Here is a 15983-nt window from a genome sequence, read left to right on the forward strand (position 1 = left end):
GTTCGGACGCAGCCAACAGAACAGGCAGGTGTCTGGGAGGGGGTGTCCGGCTCCTTAACCTGGCAGCTGTGCGGGGGCCCCCCACTGCCTGGCCCCTTCTGAGGCCTGAACGGGAAACAGAGGCACAGAGCCTGGCCCAAGCCTGGCCCGATCGGTTCTTTGTAAGAGGTGTTTTCCTCCCACTAATGAAGACCTGAGGCCTTTGAACTTACTGCCATGGGAAAGGAGCTCACCTGAGCTCAGGTGGGACGGGCGGTCTCTCCCCTTCACACCCACATGGGGCTGCCCTACCTGCTGGGGGCTGGACGCCCTCCCCGCCCTCCCAGGCAGCCGGCTCCCCTGGTGCAGGGGTGGGTGGGTGAGCAGACAGGATGCTCTCCGGAGCAGCAGCCCCCCCAGGGTAGCTGAGTTTGGTTGCGGGGGGGGCGGGGGTGTGTATGGGGGAGGGAGACCTACCGCCCATCCCCCAGCCTCTGCTCCCGACTCCAGGGGAGTTTGCTGGTTGGACCCACCTCCCAGGAAGCATCAGGGTCTCCGGGCAATGCCCAGACTGCCCGGGACGCTTCCTCCTAATTGCTTAGAGACGGAGGGGTGGCCAGCCCCCTGCCTCCGGGCAGCACCGCCCCGGCCCCCTCGCAGGCGTGCGTCCGGAGCTCTGTGAGGGCTCGCTCCCGGCGTGTGCCTGTGCTCACGCGTGTGCCCGTTAGACTGATGCCGGGACCGAGGGCAAGGATTGTGTTGGTCTCATCGCTGGATCCCTGGTGCCCAGAGCGGCCCCCTGGGACACGGCAGCTGCCCAGGGTGTGCGTGCGGGGCGAACGCGGGGAGGCCGGGTGGGGGCTGGGGGTCTGCTCCGAGAGCACAGCGCTGTTCTCCAGCCGTGGGAAGGACCTCTGCGGGGTTTGCTGGAGGCCAGAGCGGGGTTGCGGAGGTTGGGGGGTGAGCAGCAAGCCGCAGGGGTGGGGAGCCTCAGGAGGAGGCCTGGCGTGGTGGGCTGCCTTTGGGCTGGAATCGTGCCGGCTGGATGTGGGGGCGCGGAGGGGAGCGCGGAGGCCGGGATCACCCCGTGTGTCTGAGCGTACGATCGGGGGGAAGCAGGGGTGCGGTGGGAAGTCCATGCAGGGTGTGCTGACTTGGAGAGACGCTCCGGAGACGGGATCTGAGCGTTGTCAGCCTGGGCCGGGGAGGGCTCGCCAGGGAGGACACGGCGGTGGGAAAGGGGGTCCCGTCTGACAGGAGGAGGAGCGTCTCACCTGCTCCCTTGTGGCGGCGGGGCCGCCTCTGTGCCGTCTCCTGTGCCCTCACGACCCTGACTGTGGGGTCCCACTTGACAGATCATTCTGGAGTGCGTTGGAGTCAGTAGTCAGGCAGTGCCCACTGGTGTCCAGCGTAACTCTCTCCTGCTGCTGCCCAAGTGTTGACTCTTGTGAGGGGGACGGGGCCTAGGTGAGAAGAAAGTTGCGGGGACGCCTCGGTGTCCCCGTATGTGCCGGACCCTGGTATTTGGGTCCTCACCATGGCTGACCTTGACCGCCCTCAGTTTAAACCGTACCGTATTCGATTCTTCGCTAGTATTTGCTGCGTGGCTCCTATAGGCCCCGCCCTTCACTGGGCTCCCCTGAGGACCTCACACACAGCGGGCAGAGTCCCCACCGGTCCCCAGAGGCCACTACCAGTCATCGGTTGGGGGTGGGGGGAAGCGAGGGTTTCCCTCCTGTGATGAGTCCAGGGCATGAGAGGACAGCAGATTTCCGGTTGTCGAGTCAGTGGGCATCTGAGCAGCAAGCCTGTGGGGCTTCCTGGAGGAGGCGGCCTTGGCATCAAGCAGATTGGGCCTAAAGTCACGCGCAGCGTGATAACCTTGAATAGCGCCTCTCTTCTGAGCCTGTGCCCTTTTTTGTAAAAATAAGGACAATGATGTATTCACACCCGCGGCTGCCCCTCCCCCACCCCCCAGTTTTTCTCGACATAAAATGAGGCAGACAACACGCCTGATGCTCAGGAAACCTGAGTCCTTTCCCTCGATTTCCTCCTCTCGTGGATAAAAGACGGGTAAAGTGCTGACAGCCCAGGTTCGATTCCTGGCCCTCCCTTTCCCAGCTGTGTGTCCTCGGGCAAGTTACTTAACTGCTCTGTGAAACGGGGCTCGTGGTTGTCCACGCCTCACACCGCTGACGGGAGACCCGAGGACTGGACGTGACTGACGCGCACGGAACAGCGGCTGCTCCGTCCCGGGCCCTCCAGACGTTTTGGGCTGTTACTCGGCCCGGCCGGTCAGCCGAGCCTGGGAGGTGGTCCAGGCAGAAATGAGTCGGGAGAAGGGCTTAGGAGCTGCCAGCGGGTGGAGTCTCTGCCCCGACCCACGTGTCTGGGGGGTGGCGGGAGGTCAAGGGGAGAAGCTGCCCCATGAGGCCTGAGGGTATCAGCGGTGGCCGGCGAGCTGCCCGGCCCCCAAAACCCCAGTTTCTGCCAGGACACCAGCCCCCGGCGAGAGGATCCAAGTTTCCACCTGAGGAGTGGACACGCAGCTTCTAGCTAAAGCAGGACTTAAGGGGGACGAGTGTCCGGAAGGGATTCTAGAAGCCTGGGGCGGGTTTGGGAGAGGGACAGCAGACCCCCGTCTGCGCCCGTCAAATGGGCCTTCCGGGCCGGGCAGCCCGTAAGGGCGTCTGTCACAGGCCTGGAGCCACATCAGACCTCCGTGTCCCCCAGGAACCCGGGCAGACCATGCACTCTCTCGAGCCCCTGGCCCTCGGGCTCGGCGATCCGTAGGTGACTTGATCATAAAACCAGAGTTGAGGCTTGCAGTTCCTTGTCCCCCGCAGGGGAAGTGGGCCTCAGAGAGAAAGTCGGTTTTGCCCAGAGTTGGTCCTGTGACTGCTGTTCAGCCTCGGGGGCCCCCGGGAGCAGCAGGGGACCCCGCCTCTGCCTCCCACCTGCTGGACCTGCCTTGGGCGCCATTTGGTTCTTGAGTCCAGGCCGGTCTGGGGGCCTGTCGCAGAGCCGTTCCCGGAGGTGGGGGGGGGTGGGTGACCCCAGCTTCCTCGCCAACCTTCCCTCTGCCGCCCCCGTTCCTGGCCCAGACTTGCAGGCATCTTGGCAGGGCGATGCAGGGGGCCCGAATGGCCACAGGCCCCCAGCCGTCCCTCTAGTGCACAGTCTGCGTGCCGATGGCATGGCCCTGTTGTGCACGGTCTGCGCGCCGACGGCATGGCCCTGTTGTGCACGGTCTGCGCGCTGATGGCATGGCCCCGTTGTGCACTTGCCCGATGGCCTCCCTGCCTGGGCTCCGTTGGCTTCCAAGACATGTGTGAGGGGTCCCGTGCATTAGCCCCCAGTGGCTGTGATCTGGTGACAGGCCTGGCTTGCACAGAATACAGAGAGCTTCTTGGGAGGGAGGTCGGCCCCCGGGCCATCTTCCAGCGGTGGCCTTAGAGAGCTCAGGGTGGGAGGAAGCCCCTGGGGCCCCACGATGAACAGGTTGGAGCCTCCAGAACCAGGTGGGGACTGCAGAGAAGGGGTTTGGGGTGCCCGGCTATTCTGGAACATGCCGTCTCCTGCCCCCACGTGTGACCAGCCTGGGACCCAGCTCTGTAGCGGTAGTCGTGTGTGTGGGACTCAAGTGAGCGTCCCCGAGGGGCATGGGGGCCTGTTCCCGAGCCTGGGGGGGCGCCCAGGCCTGCATTGCCCTCACGCCGGTCTCTCCTCTCTCCCCAGGATGTTTGATGAGCGAATTTTCACAGGTACGTGGGGAGCAGCCAGCCCTTTCTGAAGTGGCCGAGTAAGTCGTACTGTCAGACCGGGAGCCTGGGGTGGGGCGGGGCAGGCGCCTGAGCCTCCCCGGTGCAGACAGCCCCTCCGGAATAACGAAGCTAACACGTGCTATACCATGAAGTGGGTTCTGCTTTTTGCCCTGAAGCTCAGCTAGTCGGGGGTGAGCCTGGCCGCACACGCAGGGCTCGGGGGCCCCCACCATGGGCAGCACACTCCCGGCCAGGAGGAAGTGTCGGGCTCTGCCTGGTGCAGCAAAGGGAGCCCAGGTCTGGGGGTGGGACGTGCCTGGGTCGCGGTTCCGGCCCTCCATGCCCCCAGCTTTGTGACCTCGGCCAGGATCCCCCGGGCCTCGGTTTCCGCATCTGTGAAGTGGGGATGGTAATAAGACACATCTCCCTTCGAGTTCCTGGAGTAAGTACGTGAGAGGGCGGCTTTGCAGTTCGGCCTCAGGGGGCAACTTGGCCTCTTTTCCGAGGGAGCCCTCAGCGTTCCTAGTGAACGTGAGGTCAGGACAGCCATTTCTGGCTGCTGCTTTGTCCTGCAGTCCTCCGAGATCCCTGGCCTTCTCTAGCACTGGGGCCTGCATTCCTCCTCTGCCCAGGACCCATTCCTGGCTTGGCAGAGCCCAGACCAGACCCCAAGAGCCTCCCACAGGCCCCTGTCCGGGTGCCCTGCAGGCGGACGGAGGCTGGAGGGCCTTGGCCCTGACCTTCCCCTCCCCCACATCTCTACCCAGGGAACAAGTTTACCAAAGACCCCACGAAGCTGGAGCCAGCCAGCCCCCCGGAGGATACCTCTGCCGAGATCTCGCGCGCTGCTGTCCTTGAGCTGCCCGGGACTGCTCGGTGAGCCCCCCCCCCCCGCCCCCTGCCCCAGCCCCTGGCCTACAGCCTCCGCCACTCGGGGCTGGTGGTGTGACCCCTGCGGGGAGGAGCAAGGCCTGGGGCTGGCGAGAGGATGCCGTGCCTAGAGGCTGCGGACACCCACTCGCCGTGTATGAGCACAGGGTCATTCCGCACAGACACCCCCGCCCCCGACATACACACCCTTGTGTCCTCCCCCGCCGCGGGCCGAGGAGAACCCGAAGGCACAGGAGAACAGAGTCTCTGCCGACTTTTTCTCCACCTGGAGAGCTCTGTCCCCGCTCAGGATCTTGCCAGATGTTGCCTCGTGTCTCGGAGGCCTTCCCTGGCCCCCGGACTAGGTCGGGCGTCTGCCCTGCGAGTGGACAAGGCTTTTGGACTCTGCTCATGGCCTGGTCACCACTGTCCGCCAGTGTCCCCCCACCCAGGCTCTGGGCTCCTGGGGACTGGGCACGGCCCATTTATTCCAGAAGCCCCAAGCCCAGCCCGGGCCGCCCCAGCAGTGCTCTGTGAATTCACTGGATCATCCGTCCGGGGCCCTGCCTCCTTTGCTCCCTACCCCTCCTCCCAGGCTTCGGTAGCGCCTCCAGGCTGTACCCCCTCCGTTCTCAATCCGCCCCCTGCAAGCACCGATCGACCCGCACTGTGCTCAGCTGTGGGGCTCCCGCTCTGGCCCAAGCCGGGCCGCAGGCGCTCCCAGCTGGTGGGGAAGGTGGACACCCAGACCGTGTACCCCAGGATACGGAGCATCTCGGCTGGGGCAGCGGGTGACTGCTGGCCTGGGAGACCCCCACCCTGGGCATCTTTCCCGTAGGGAGGACTGTCCTGTGGACCCCAGGGGGGTGAACATGGTCCAGGGCGGGGGCTGTGGAGCTGCCAGCCCCCGTGGGCTCCTGGCTGTCTGGAGGAGGGGCTGGGGCTGATGCAGCGTCGTTTCTTGGCCTCCTTCCTTCCCACAGGTCAGACAAGAACGGTGTCTCTGAAGACTGTGGGCCAGGTGAGGAGGAGCAGGACCCCGCTGTGTGTGTCCTGCAGTGAGAGGGCATCCTCTAGGACCCCCTGTCTCCCCTCCCCGCAGCCTTGGGGAGGAGGGAGCCAAGCTCAGACCATGCGCCCGCAGTGCCGATGAGTTACACTGTCCGTCCCTGCCCCCCGCGCCCCAGGCCTCTGAGCATCCTGGGAGCTCACCGCGGGGCTGGAGGGCCAGGCAGGGTGTGGGTGGCATTGTGGGGGAGTCGGGGCACCTGGATTCCGGTGTCACCGCTGTTTGCCAGTGGGTCTCAGAGCTTGCCTGATGACCCTCCACTCCTGGGCTGGGCAGGAACTCGGGGCCGGCATGACTTCCTGGGGCGTTACGAATAAGTTGCGGATGGAAGAATGTTCTAGAATGGTTTGCTTTGCCCAGCCAAGTGTATGCCTGCACCTAACTGGATCCCTCATTCCCGCCTCGCAGGAACTTCTGGGGAGCTGAGTGGGCTGAGGCCCATTAAAATTGAGCCAGAGGATCTAGATATTATTCAGGTCACCGTCCCAGGTAAGGGACCGGTGTCTGAAGGGTGTCTGAAGGGTGCCCTGCATGGACCTCCAGGAACCAAGCACCTCCCGCCCCCGGGCTGACCGGAACCACCATGTCCCCTCCTGGGCTATCACCTCTGTCTCCCCGGGGCCAAGAAGGGGTCTCTAGTCAGTCCTGAGAGCAGTGTGGTCCGGCATACCCTCTCCGCAGCTGGGTCTCCCCTCTGCGCTGACGGTCCCGTCTCTTGGCTCCAGCCTTCTTAAAGGTGCCCCCTACACGCACAGCCTGCCCTCTCAGGCCTGGCTCCCCTGGGATTTAGAAGGCAGGGGGAGGAGAAGAGGTATGGGAATAGGAGGGTCAGACTTGAAGGCCCGGGAGCCTCGGTGTCCACGTCTGTGAAAAACAGGGTGGACGTGGTCCCCGGAGGCTCAGTGTGGGGTCCCACACCCCCTCGGGCCCCCGCCAGGCCTCTGACACAGCTGGTCACTAAAGCTGCCCTCCCAGAGTTCCAGGGGCACGGCTTCCTGAAGGGTCCCCCTCCGCGGGCACGTGGGGCTGGGGATCCCCAAGGGACCGTGACGAGGTGGGACAGGCAGAAGATGCTGGGGTTATTTTTGTCTCCAGACCCTTCGCCCGCCTCTGAGGAGATGACAGACTCAATGCCTGGGCATCTGCCCTCAGAAGATTCTGGTTACGGGATGGAGATGCTGACTGGTAAGAAATGGGCAGGGGGCCCACCTCCCCGGGGCATCACAGGGAGACGGGGTGGGCCAGGACACGCCCAGGGAAAACCCAGTGTGTGCCTGACTCCCCACGCAGGCTGAGTTCCTCTCTGGAAACTTGCAGTCGGCTTGGTTTATATAAAGTCTGGCTTCTGCATCTTGCCCAGGAATCCCCATGTGAATTAACTTGTTCTATTATTCAGTGGCTGTTTACTGAGCACCTACTGTGTTCCAGGAGGTCCTGTCTGAGGTGCCGGGGCCAGAGCAGTATACCAGACAACCAAGGTCCATGTGCTTCTAGTGCAGGGAGACAGAGTAAGCAAATCAAGAGGTGAAAGAGAAAAGTCAGGGTGGTAAGTGCAGTGGGGGGCACAAAGCCAGAAGGGGGAGGCGTGAGGGCCGGGGGTACAGTTGTTATTATAGGACTTAGGGGGTCAGAGAGGACCTCACTGAGAAAGTGACTTTGGAGCAAAGACCTGAAGGTGGTGGGAGCCATTGGATGTCAGGAAAGAGCTTTGCAGGCGGCAGGAATAGCGTGTGCAAAGGCCCTGTGGTCGGTTGTGCCCGGCATGTCCGAAGAGAAGCAAGGTGGCCGGGGTGGCTAGTGCAGAGTGAGGTGGGGAAAGCGAGGTCGGGGAGGCAGGTGGGTGATGGTGTGGGTTATGCAGGGCAAGCACGTCAAAGGAAAGAATGGGAGCATGACTCCGTGGAGACAGAAGCCTCCTCACGGGGTGGGTGGTGGTTGGAGCTAATGAGTGACATTTTAACCATGTTTACTCCGATCATGGGGTTCAGGATAAACCGCAGGGGACAGAGGACAAAGACAGGAACAGACTATTGCAGTATCCTAGCCAAGAGGACTGGCCCAGCAGGTAGATAGCGGCAGGGGAGGTGTGGGCTTCTCTAGGTCTTGTGTTTTTAAATTCATTTTGGAAATGTTCAAAAACACGTAGAATTGAAACCAGTAGCTTTCAGGTGCCCAGCTTCCATCTCCAGCCATTGTCAACAGATGTTCTGTTGTTCTGTATTTATCATGGATAATAAAAGAATTATAGGTAAAGGTCTTTTTTTTTTTAAGATTATTTCTTTGAGCAGCACCTGGGTGGCTCTGTCAGGATCCTGGGATTGAGCCCGATGTCGGGCTCCCTGCTCAGCGAGAATTCTGCTTCTCCCTCTCCCACTCCCTCTGCTTGTGTTCCCTCTCTCTCTTTCAAACAAATAAGTAAAATCTTAAAAAAAAAAAAAATAGATTATTTGAGAGAGAGTGTGAACCACCATGTAGGGAGGGGCAGAGGGAGAAAGAGAATCTCGAACAGACGCCACGCTGAACGCAGAGCCCGACGTGGGGCTCGATCCTGAGATCCTGATCTGAACCGAAAATCAAAAAGTTGGGCACACAATTGACCGAGCCGCTCGGTCAATATCACTAGGTGATATTTCTTAGAAGTTGGTTATCCTGAAGACGGATGCTATGTTACGTGTGGGACACAAGGTTCACAGAGAGGCTAGAAAATGACGTTAGTATTCAAATAATTAAAACTTGGAAAGCTTTGTAAATACAGGATGCCGGCAGGGCCAGGCCACGAAACTCAAAGACGGGGACTGGACTGGCTTCTGTTTGTTTCCCGTGTGCGCGATATCCGGCGTGGGCCCGATTGGGAGCAGAAGACGGGGGTGCCCGGGGTATAGCATTCAGAAGCAGACAGCAGGCGGCGTTTAAATGACCAGCGCAGGGGCGCCTGGCTGGCTCAGTTCATGGAGCGTGGGACTCCTGATCTCGGGGCCGTGCGTTCGAGCCCCACGTGGGCGAAGAGATTATTCTGAAAACAGTAAAATTAAACAGACAGGGCCAAGAGGTCTCAGAAACAGGACGTTCAGCGTGAAACGCACCTGCAAAGGGGCAGGAATGATAGCATTGATGGAAGTTTGGAAACATCAAAACAGTATTGTTGCATGTTTCATTAAAAAATCCGGTGCCCCCCCCAAAAAAAAAAAAATTGGATGCAGAAATGACCAGGCGCTAATAACACACTCCTTCCGGCCGGGTGGGCTCCTGGGTGTTTATTACGATAGTCTTCTGCGTGCTTTGCTGCACTTGAGAAATCCCTACGCCCCCCCCCACACACACCAAAAATAGACTCACGACTGGAAAAATGGAAGGTTTTCCACCGGCCCAGCCCAGTGGCGCCGTGTTTGCTGGCGGCGGAGTGAAAGCAGAACGTCTCTGCTCCTCGTCTGCTCCCGTCTGTTGGGGGAAATGTTCCGGAAACAAGAGCAGGAAGAGGACCCGGGAGTCCCGCCCAGTGAGGCGATGTGTGGGGGTCCGCGGGCTGCGGTCCCCCACCTACAGCACCGGAGAGGTCGCAGGGGGACAGAGTCTGAGCCGACGCCCGTGGAAAACCGACTTCCGGAGGAGGGTCTGTCCAATCTGCAGACGGCCAGAGCCCGTGCCCGGTCCGGGTTTGGTTCTGGATTCGGCGTCCACACGGACGGCCAAACCGTGAGAAGAGACTCGTTCATCGTCGGCTCGTGGGACCCCAGGATCTAGGGCCGATCGCAGGCCAGCTTGAGAAGCGGGGACCACGGGGACCCCAGCCTCCTCTGGCGAGCTTTCCCACGGTGTCCCAGGAGGGGACTCGGTCCTTCCTGTTTTATGGATCAGTCACTCGGAGAAAGGTAGTTCAGGCGGCAAGATTCTGCCCTGGCAGGTGCCTCACGAGAGGACAGGCGGTGCACCCAAGAATAACGTTACCGTGGCCTTCAGAGACCAGAACGCTGGCCTGGAACCCGCAGGAAAAATTCACAGCCCGAGGACACATGTCGTATAGGTAGAGCTCCCCAGGGAACAGGCTCGGAGCTGGCGTTTAACAGGTGGGGGGGGGGGTTCCCAGGGGCTGCCCTTAGGCTCAGCATCTACGTAATAGAGGATGGGTGCGTGGGGGGCCGAGAGGGAGGCGGAGGCATGTCCCGGCCCCACCGACAGCCTCTGCCGTCCCCGTGGGAAGCTCCGCGGCCAGATCGGGCCCTTGGCGTTGTTCGGAGTTGACCTGGGATATCCTCAATCGGTTGTGGGACAGGAGTCGCCCCAGAAGGGGACCCGAGTGGGGTAACCCGGGGTCCGCGGCAACACGGATGGACAGTCACGCGCAGAAGAGACCGCGGGCCTCGTGACGACGCACAGCCTCGGGAACAGGAAGGGGACACCTCTTCTGAACCCCTGAATGGGGCGGGACCTCTGCTGTGCGTGTTGGGAAAGGGATGCCCTCCTGGTGCTGGTGAGGAGGCAGTGTGCCCAGTTGCTTTTTCCAGAAATGGGTCAACGTGACAAGGGGTCAGAACGAGCACCCCTGGGAGTCCCCGGGGTCCGGTCCTTGGAAATGACCTGAAACCTGGACAGCGTCTTCTGCACGGAGGACTTTGCGACCACGTCACTGGTAACAAGGGACGGGGACCTGTTGGTGGCATCCCCCTGACGGACTGCCGGCAGCCCCCTGAAATCGGCAGCGAGTGGGGAGCCGGTGAAGGCTCTGGGCTGCTCTGTTGGCAGCTGTGGAAAGCACAGGAAGACGGAAGAAAGTGCTGGAACCGTCGCTCTGGGAGGTGAAGGGGCGTGTCTCTTCGTCTGCTCCGTGGGTCAGGATGGGCTTCTGATACCGTGGTCGTGAAGAAAGACTGTTCTCGTTGGGCTGGACGGGACCGGACTTGATGACAGTCTGTGGAGCAGTGGGGTGACCCGAGGCTCGGGATGAGCTGACAGAGGGGCCTGGCCGCCCAGGTCGCAGTGCCCCTTAGAGAGGATCACGCGTGTCCGTCTCCGTCCGGATCGCAGGGGGCTGGGCGGCCACAGACCAGCAGACCTATGAGAATGGCTTCTCCTCTTTGGCGGGACAGAGAGTGGGACCCTGAGGTCCCGCCTGGCCCGTGCACCTCCCCAGTGGCACCCAGCCTTGGGCTGGGGCTCGGGTTTGCTGACGGCCCGACTGAGGTGCCTTTCCCAGCACCGCACTCGAAACCGACGGAGTAGGAAGATGCTGAACCACCGTGGATTAGAACGGGCTGTGTGTGTGCGTGTGCTTTTTCTGCTGACACGTGTGCATTATAAAATAAATGATGCAGGGCCCGGCGACCCAGCCAGGAGGCGCTCCCCGCCCCCTCCTGGAGCCGCTGCCCGTTTCGCGTCCTTTGGCCTTCCCGTGTCCTTTTTCTGCACGTGTGCGGATGCATGTGGCTACGATTGTGCACGCATCGTCCCTCCCTCCCTTCCCAGAGGCCGTGGGCGTCTCTAGAGCACAGGGGTTCTTGGCGTGCCCTCGGTCGTGTCTGGAGGGTGTCGCCACTTACTCAACAGTGGAAAATGGGGGGCGTGGCGAGCCGGTGAATAACCCAGCCCCCGCGTCTGGGTGGAGAATCTGGCAGGTTCCCCACGTTTGGAATTTGGGACCCCAAAGCACATGGGTCACAGCCCCCCACTCAGCAGTGACCCCAGCCCTACAGAAGCCCCTCCTTCGTGGGGCCGAGGATACCTGGATTTGGAGGGAATGGAGGGGGCGGGTCCTCTCCTGCCCTCCAGACCCTTCCAGCGCCTTCTACGTTGTGCCCCAAGCCTCAGGCTTGTCTGGGGATCCCAGGTACAGCCTCATTTTTCCCTCCGTCCTGAGTGATTGTGGACTCCCGGCAGCTCACCCGGGATCAGCGCCTTTCCTTCCGGCTCCCCATCCCACCTGGGACAGGGGACCGTGCCTCGTCTCCCTTGTCCCCACGTGCGCCCTCCAGGAGGTGGCAGGAGAGCACATGGGCGCGGGCCGGCGGCCGGGAGTCTGGCAGACCTGGGCTCTGCCTGACCTGCTGCCCTCTAGCTCGGCTGCCCGTCCTGGGCTGAAACGGGCCCTCGGAGGCGCTTAGACACAGTGGCAGCGAGCGTCCCCGGTTAGAGCCCCTCCCGGTGGTTTCAAGTGCTGACCAGCCCTCGAGGCCCTCCTGGGCCCAGCCCTGGCCATAAAGGGCTGCTGCAGAGGGAGGCTGTGTAGCGTGGCTGTTGCCACGGCCCCCGACGTTACGCCTCCCTCCCTGCCTGAGTCCCTCTCCCCCACTGCTTTTCTAGACCCTCATCTCCAGCCCAGGTGCTCACCTCCTCCAGGAAGCCTTCCCTCCTCTCCCTCAACAACAGGCCAGCACAGGTCCCCACCCCCATATAACTTCAGTACTCCCTTTCCTGGTTGATGTGCCGTGTCCTGGCTGTCTGGGGACAAGGATGGGTCTGTTGCTCTGAGCTCAGGCGAAAGTCCGTGCCATCGCATCAGAGAGCCCCGCGGACGCCCTGACCTGGGGTAGCTCCGTGCCCCTGCGCCCAATTGCTCTCCCCTTACCGAACCGTCTTTCTTCGCGGCATCCCTGCTGACTGGCCGTCCGGGTCCGATCTGGTGTCACAGCAGGAGGATAGGGCTTTGCCTTGTCCCTGCATGTCCTCGTGTCGAGGGCAGAGCCTTGCACGCGGAAAGAAGCACCAACCGACACGGGTCTGGTCTCCAGAGGGTATGAACCGAACGTGCTTGGACACGTGGCTCTGAACTTGGCCTCTTTGTGTGAAGACAGGGGTGGGGGTGCCCGTACAGCATCAAGGTCCCTGACCCCATCCGGGGGGGGGGGGGACGCTGTGCTCTGCCCCAGAGTCAGCCTGCTGCACCCCACGGTTCGGCCTGACCTTTGCGGCACAGGGCCCGGAGACCATGCCCGTGGCTTCCTGGCACCCTCTGTTCTCTTTCAGAGAAAGGCCCCAGCGAGGACCCGCGACCCGAGGAGCGGCCTGTGGAGGGTGAGGCGCCGTCCATTTCCTTCCATCCTATCACCCCATCTGTCCTCCCCCCCCAAACTCTTCCTCTCCCCGGTGTTTCTGGTTCTGTCCACGCCATCACTCCCCAGCCCCCCGTTTGCAGGTGGGCGTCCTGTGGGCTGCCCAGAGTGGGAGGAGGCTGATAGACCCGTGTTCTAGAACGAGGAGACACCTGGTCAGAGGCACACGCAGCTCGTTCTGGTTAAGGGAAATACAGGGCATTTCCCATCTTTATTTTTAGACGCGCACCCGCTGCACAAAGGTTTTAAGTCTGGAGACCGAGCAAGTTGCATTGAGGCCGGGAAGCGCAAAATTGGCTTTGTGTCCAACAGCCCTGCTCCTTCTCAGGAACAGCGCTGCTTCCCTTCCCGCTGAGCGAGAGTTGTGCAGGAGGAGAGATCAAAGCGAGGATGGGTCTCTTTCCTCTTGGGAGTACCTGCCCCTGGGACGGAAGGGGAGTGGGTGTGCAAGGAGAGAAGGTCCTTTCCCTAAACCCCGGCCCGACCTCCGTGTGGGGGAGGTTGAAACGTCCCACCGCCACCTGGTGGCAGCGTACTCTGTGCCGGCGTGCTGTTCACCCACTAGCCGAGTCACTCCCTGAGCCGGTCTAGAATGACTTACGCGCTTCGAAAGATGTGTGGTTCTGCTTAGGCAGCAGAATCTTCCACATCTTTACACCGTAGACCTGGCTTTAGAAGCAGCCAGTTGAGTTCAGAAATTGTGGACCCGTCTGGGGGTGCCGTTTCTGAGGAAGTAGCTTTCCTGCTATCACCACGGCCCCGGCCTTCCCGCATTCCAAGGTCCCAATGCAGGGTCGTTCTTGGTGCCGGCAGAGCTGGGACATGAGCTGCGAAGCGGGGTCCCGCTGCCCCCGGGGAGGCCCAGCAGGCTGCCTTTTGCCTTCCAGACAGCCACGGAGACGTGATCCGGCCCTTACGGAAGCAGGTGGAACTGCTTTTCAACACGCGATACGGTGAGCCAGGAGCCGGCCGGGGCGCCGGGCAGCGCACCCTCCCTGCAGCGGCCCCGTGTGCCGAGGGACTTTGGGTCCCTCCTGTTCCCTGCCCTCGAGGCAGGGAGGAGACGGAGGGGCCAGGGCGCACCGGGAAGGGGATGGGGACTCCCGGGGAAACCATTCCTCCTGCCACGCGGCCCCTGGCCTTTGCCACCTGTGCGCTCCCGGTCGGCCTTGGCCTCGGGTTGGAGAACCTGTTCTGTCCACTGCCGTAGCTGCCCCTCCGTCCTCACGGACACTCTCCTTCGGGGTCCTCAGGAGGACACCTACCCAGCAAGACCTTTCCCACTCGAGAGTCCGGGAACGAGGATGGGGGTGGGGCAGGCAGGGGAGGCTGTTCTTTTATTGGGCCCCAGTGGCTTGGTGGGCACTGGCCGGAGGCTTCACGCCCGTTCTCCCGTCTCCCGAAACCCCTGCGTCCTCGTGTCCCATGCCCTCTGAACTCCCGGTCTCTTGCCCGCAGGCTGGGGTCACGGTACCCACCTCTCGGGGTTTGGGGGGTGGTCAACTCAGCACTGACTCGCGAGGGAGCCCTGCCACCTGCTTCCCCACCCCCACCCCCGCAGACGCGGGAGGCTGGAGCCGGGGCTCGTGGCCCCCGTGGTCCCAGATGGCCCTACAGCAGCCGTGTCTCCGCAGCCAAGGCCATTGGCATCTCGGAGCCCGTCAAGGTGCCCTACTCCAAGTTCCTGATGTACCCAGAGGAGCTGTTTGTGGTGGGGCTGCCTGAAGGCATCTCCCTCCGCAGGCCCAACTGCTTCGGGATCGCCAAGCTCCGGAAGATCCTGGAGGCGAGCAACAGCATCCAGTTTGTCATCAAGAGGTGAGGCCTGGCTGGGTCCGCGGTGGGGGGCGGGCCCAGTGCTGGGGGTGGGGAGAGCGCCAGAGCGCCATCTTGGTCTTCACATCGGGGCAGGCTCTTACGGTGTTTCGGAACAGTGGGGTGTTAGGGAGGGTTTGGCCCCAGTTGGGCCAGCGGGAGGTTCCCCGGACCCTGCCCGGGCCTGCCAGACCCAAAGCAACCTGCCCGTGTGTCTGCACGTGCAGTGGGTATCTGCCAGCCAGCTACCTCTCCTGGACCGTTCTGCACGTTCTCTGGGCGTGTGTGGGTATCCAGGGCCGGGGGCACCGGGGTGCTGCTGACGGCGATGGCTCCCAAATTGCGAGACTCGTGGCATACCTTCATGGCGGGTGATGGGGCGCGGGGCAGAGTGCTGTCCCCCGAGGCCCTGGTTTGCACCAGGAGGAACAAGAACGAGGGTGCTCCGGAAGACTCAAATAATGCACGTCTTGAGTTGGCCCGTTGTGTGGGCTAAGACTACCGTATAATGTCAGGGGGAGAGAAATGCTAGAACCTTGGGTCTGGGGGCAGAGAGGGGCAGGAGGAGCCTGTCTAAGGTTGCGAGGCATGCCGATATCTGGTGAGAGAGCATTTAGGCAGTGGGAAGAGCAGGTGCAAAGGCCCTGGGGCAGGGCATGGTTGCGTGTTTGAAGGCCCGTGATACACTGGTATGGCTGTGCCCAGTGAGTGAGGCAAGGGTGGTAAAAGCCCAGGAGGGAGCAGGGTTGCGATCACGGAGGGTCTCGGCCTGGCTGAAAGAGTTTGGATTTTATTTTCCATTTAATGAGAACTCACTGAAAGATTCCAAAGAGACTATGACATGATCTGGTCTTTTTTTTTTTTTTTTTTTTTCTCTTGCTGTGAGATAGAAGGGGACCTTGGGGTTGTGGGCAGGGCGGAAGCAAGGACCAAGGAGGAGGCTTTGCGCTGGCCCCAGGGATAGGCTGGCGGCTCGGTGAGAAGCCACTTTCAGGCCGTGTTCGGAAGATGGGCTGTCAGGATGCGCTGACGCATCGGACATGGGGTGTGCAAGAATGGGGGGTCCGAATGGCTCGGGGTCGAGGCTGAGCACCCGGGGCGGCGGTGATGCCATTCTCTGAGATGGGGGGTGCAGGAGAAGGCCGCGATCCCGAGTGGGGCCAGATGTCTGTTGTGCCCGCGGCACTCGGGGCCTTCCGGGGGTGGCAGGAGATGGCAGGTAGATAATGGGACTCACCTCCTCGCCCCCTGCTCAGGGGAGAGGCTGGGGCGGGGACAGGACGTTGGGAGCGGAAAGAAGATTCAGGGGGGACATGCCACATGGGGGCCGCCTGCCTCATCTGTCCTCCAGACCAAGAATCAGGAGCTCTCGGGCGGCTTGGCAGCAGGAGCCAAGCTCACGCATAGCCTCATGGGCTGACCTTTCTCTCATCGGTCAGTGAA

At 62.0% G+C, this 15983-nt stretch overlaps 1 protein-coding gene across 5 annotated transcripts in view; it reads left to right on the forward strand.

The window, feature by feature from the left end:
• The window catches only part of GTF2IRD1 (GTF2I repeat domain containing 1), a 96761-nt gene that overhangs the window by 46794 nt on the left and 33984 nt on the right, over nt 1-15983 (forward strand). For all 5 annotated transcript variants that reach the window (XM_082712622.1, XM_082712620.1, XM_082712618.1 and 2 more), the window contains exons 10-17: nt 3718-3743; nt 4511-4619; nt 5597-5634; nt 6091-6171; nt 6778-6867; nt 12640-12687; nt 13613-13678; nt 14360-14543. In XM_082712622.1, the coding sequence (XP_082568748.1) occupies nt 3718-3743; nt 4511-4619; nt 5597-5634; nt 6091-6171; nt 6778-6867; nt 12640-12687; nt 13613-13678; nt 14360-14543 (642 nt within the window). The remainder of the gene's footprint in view (nt 1-3717; nt 3744-4510; nt 4620-5596; nt 5635-6090; nt 6172-6777; nt 6868-12639; nt 12688-13612; nt 13679-14359; nt 14544-15983) is intronic.

This window comes from Mustela nivalis, assembly GCF_964662115.1.
Source record: "Mustela nivalis genome assembly, chromosome: 19".
Lineage (NCBI taxonomy): Eukaryota > Metazoa > Chordata > Mammalia > Carnivora > Mustelidae > Mustela > Mustela nivalis.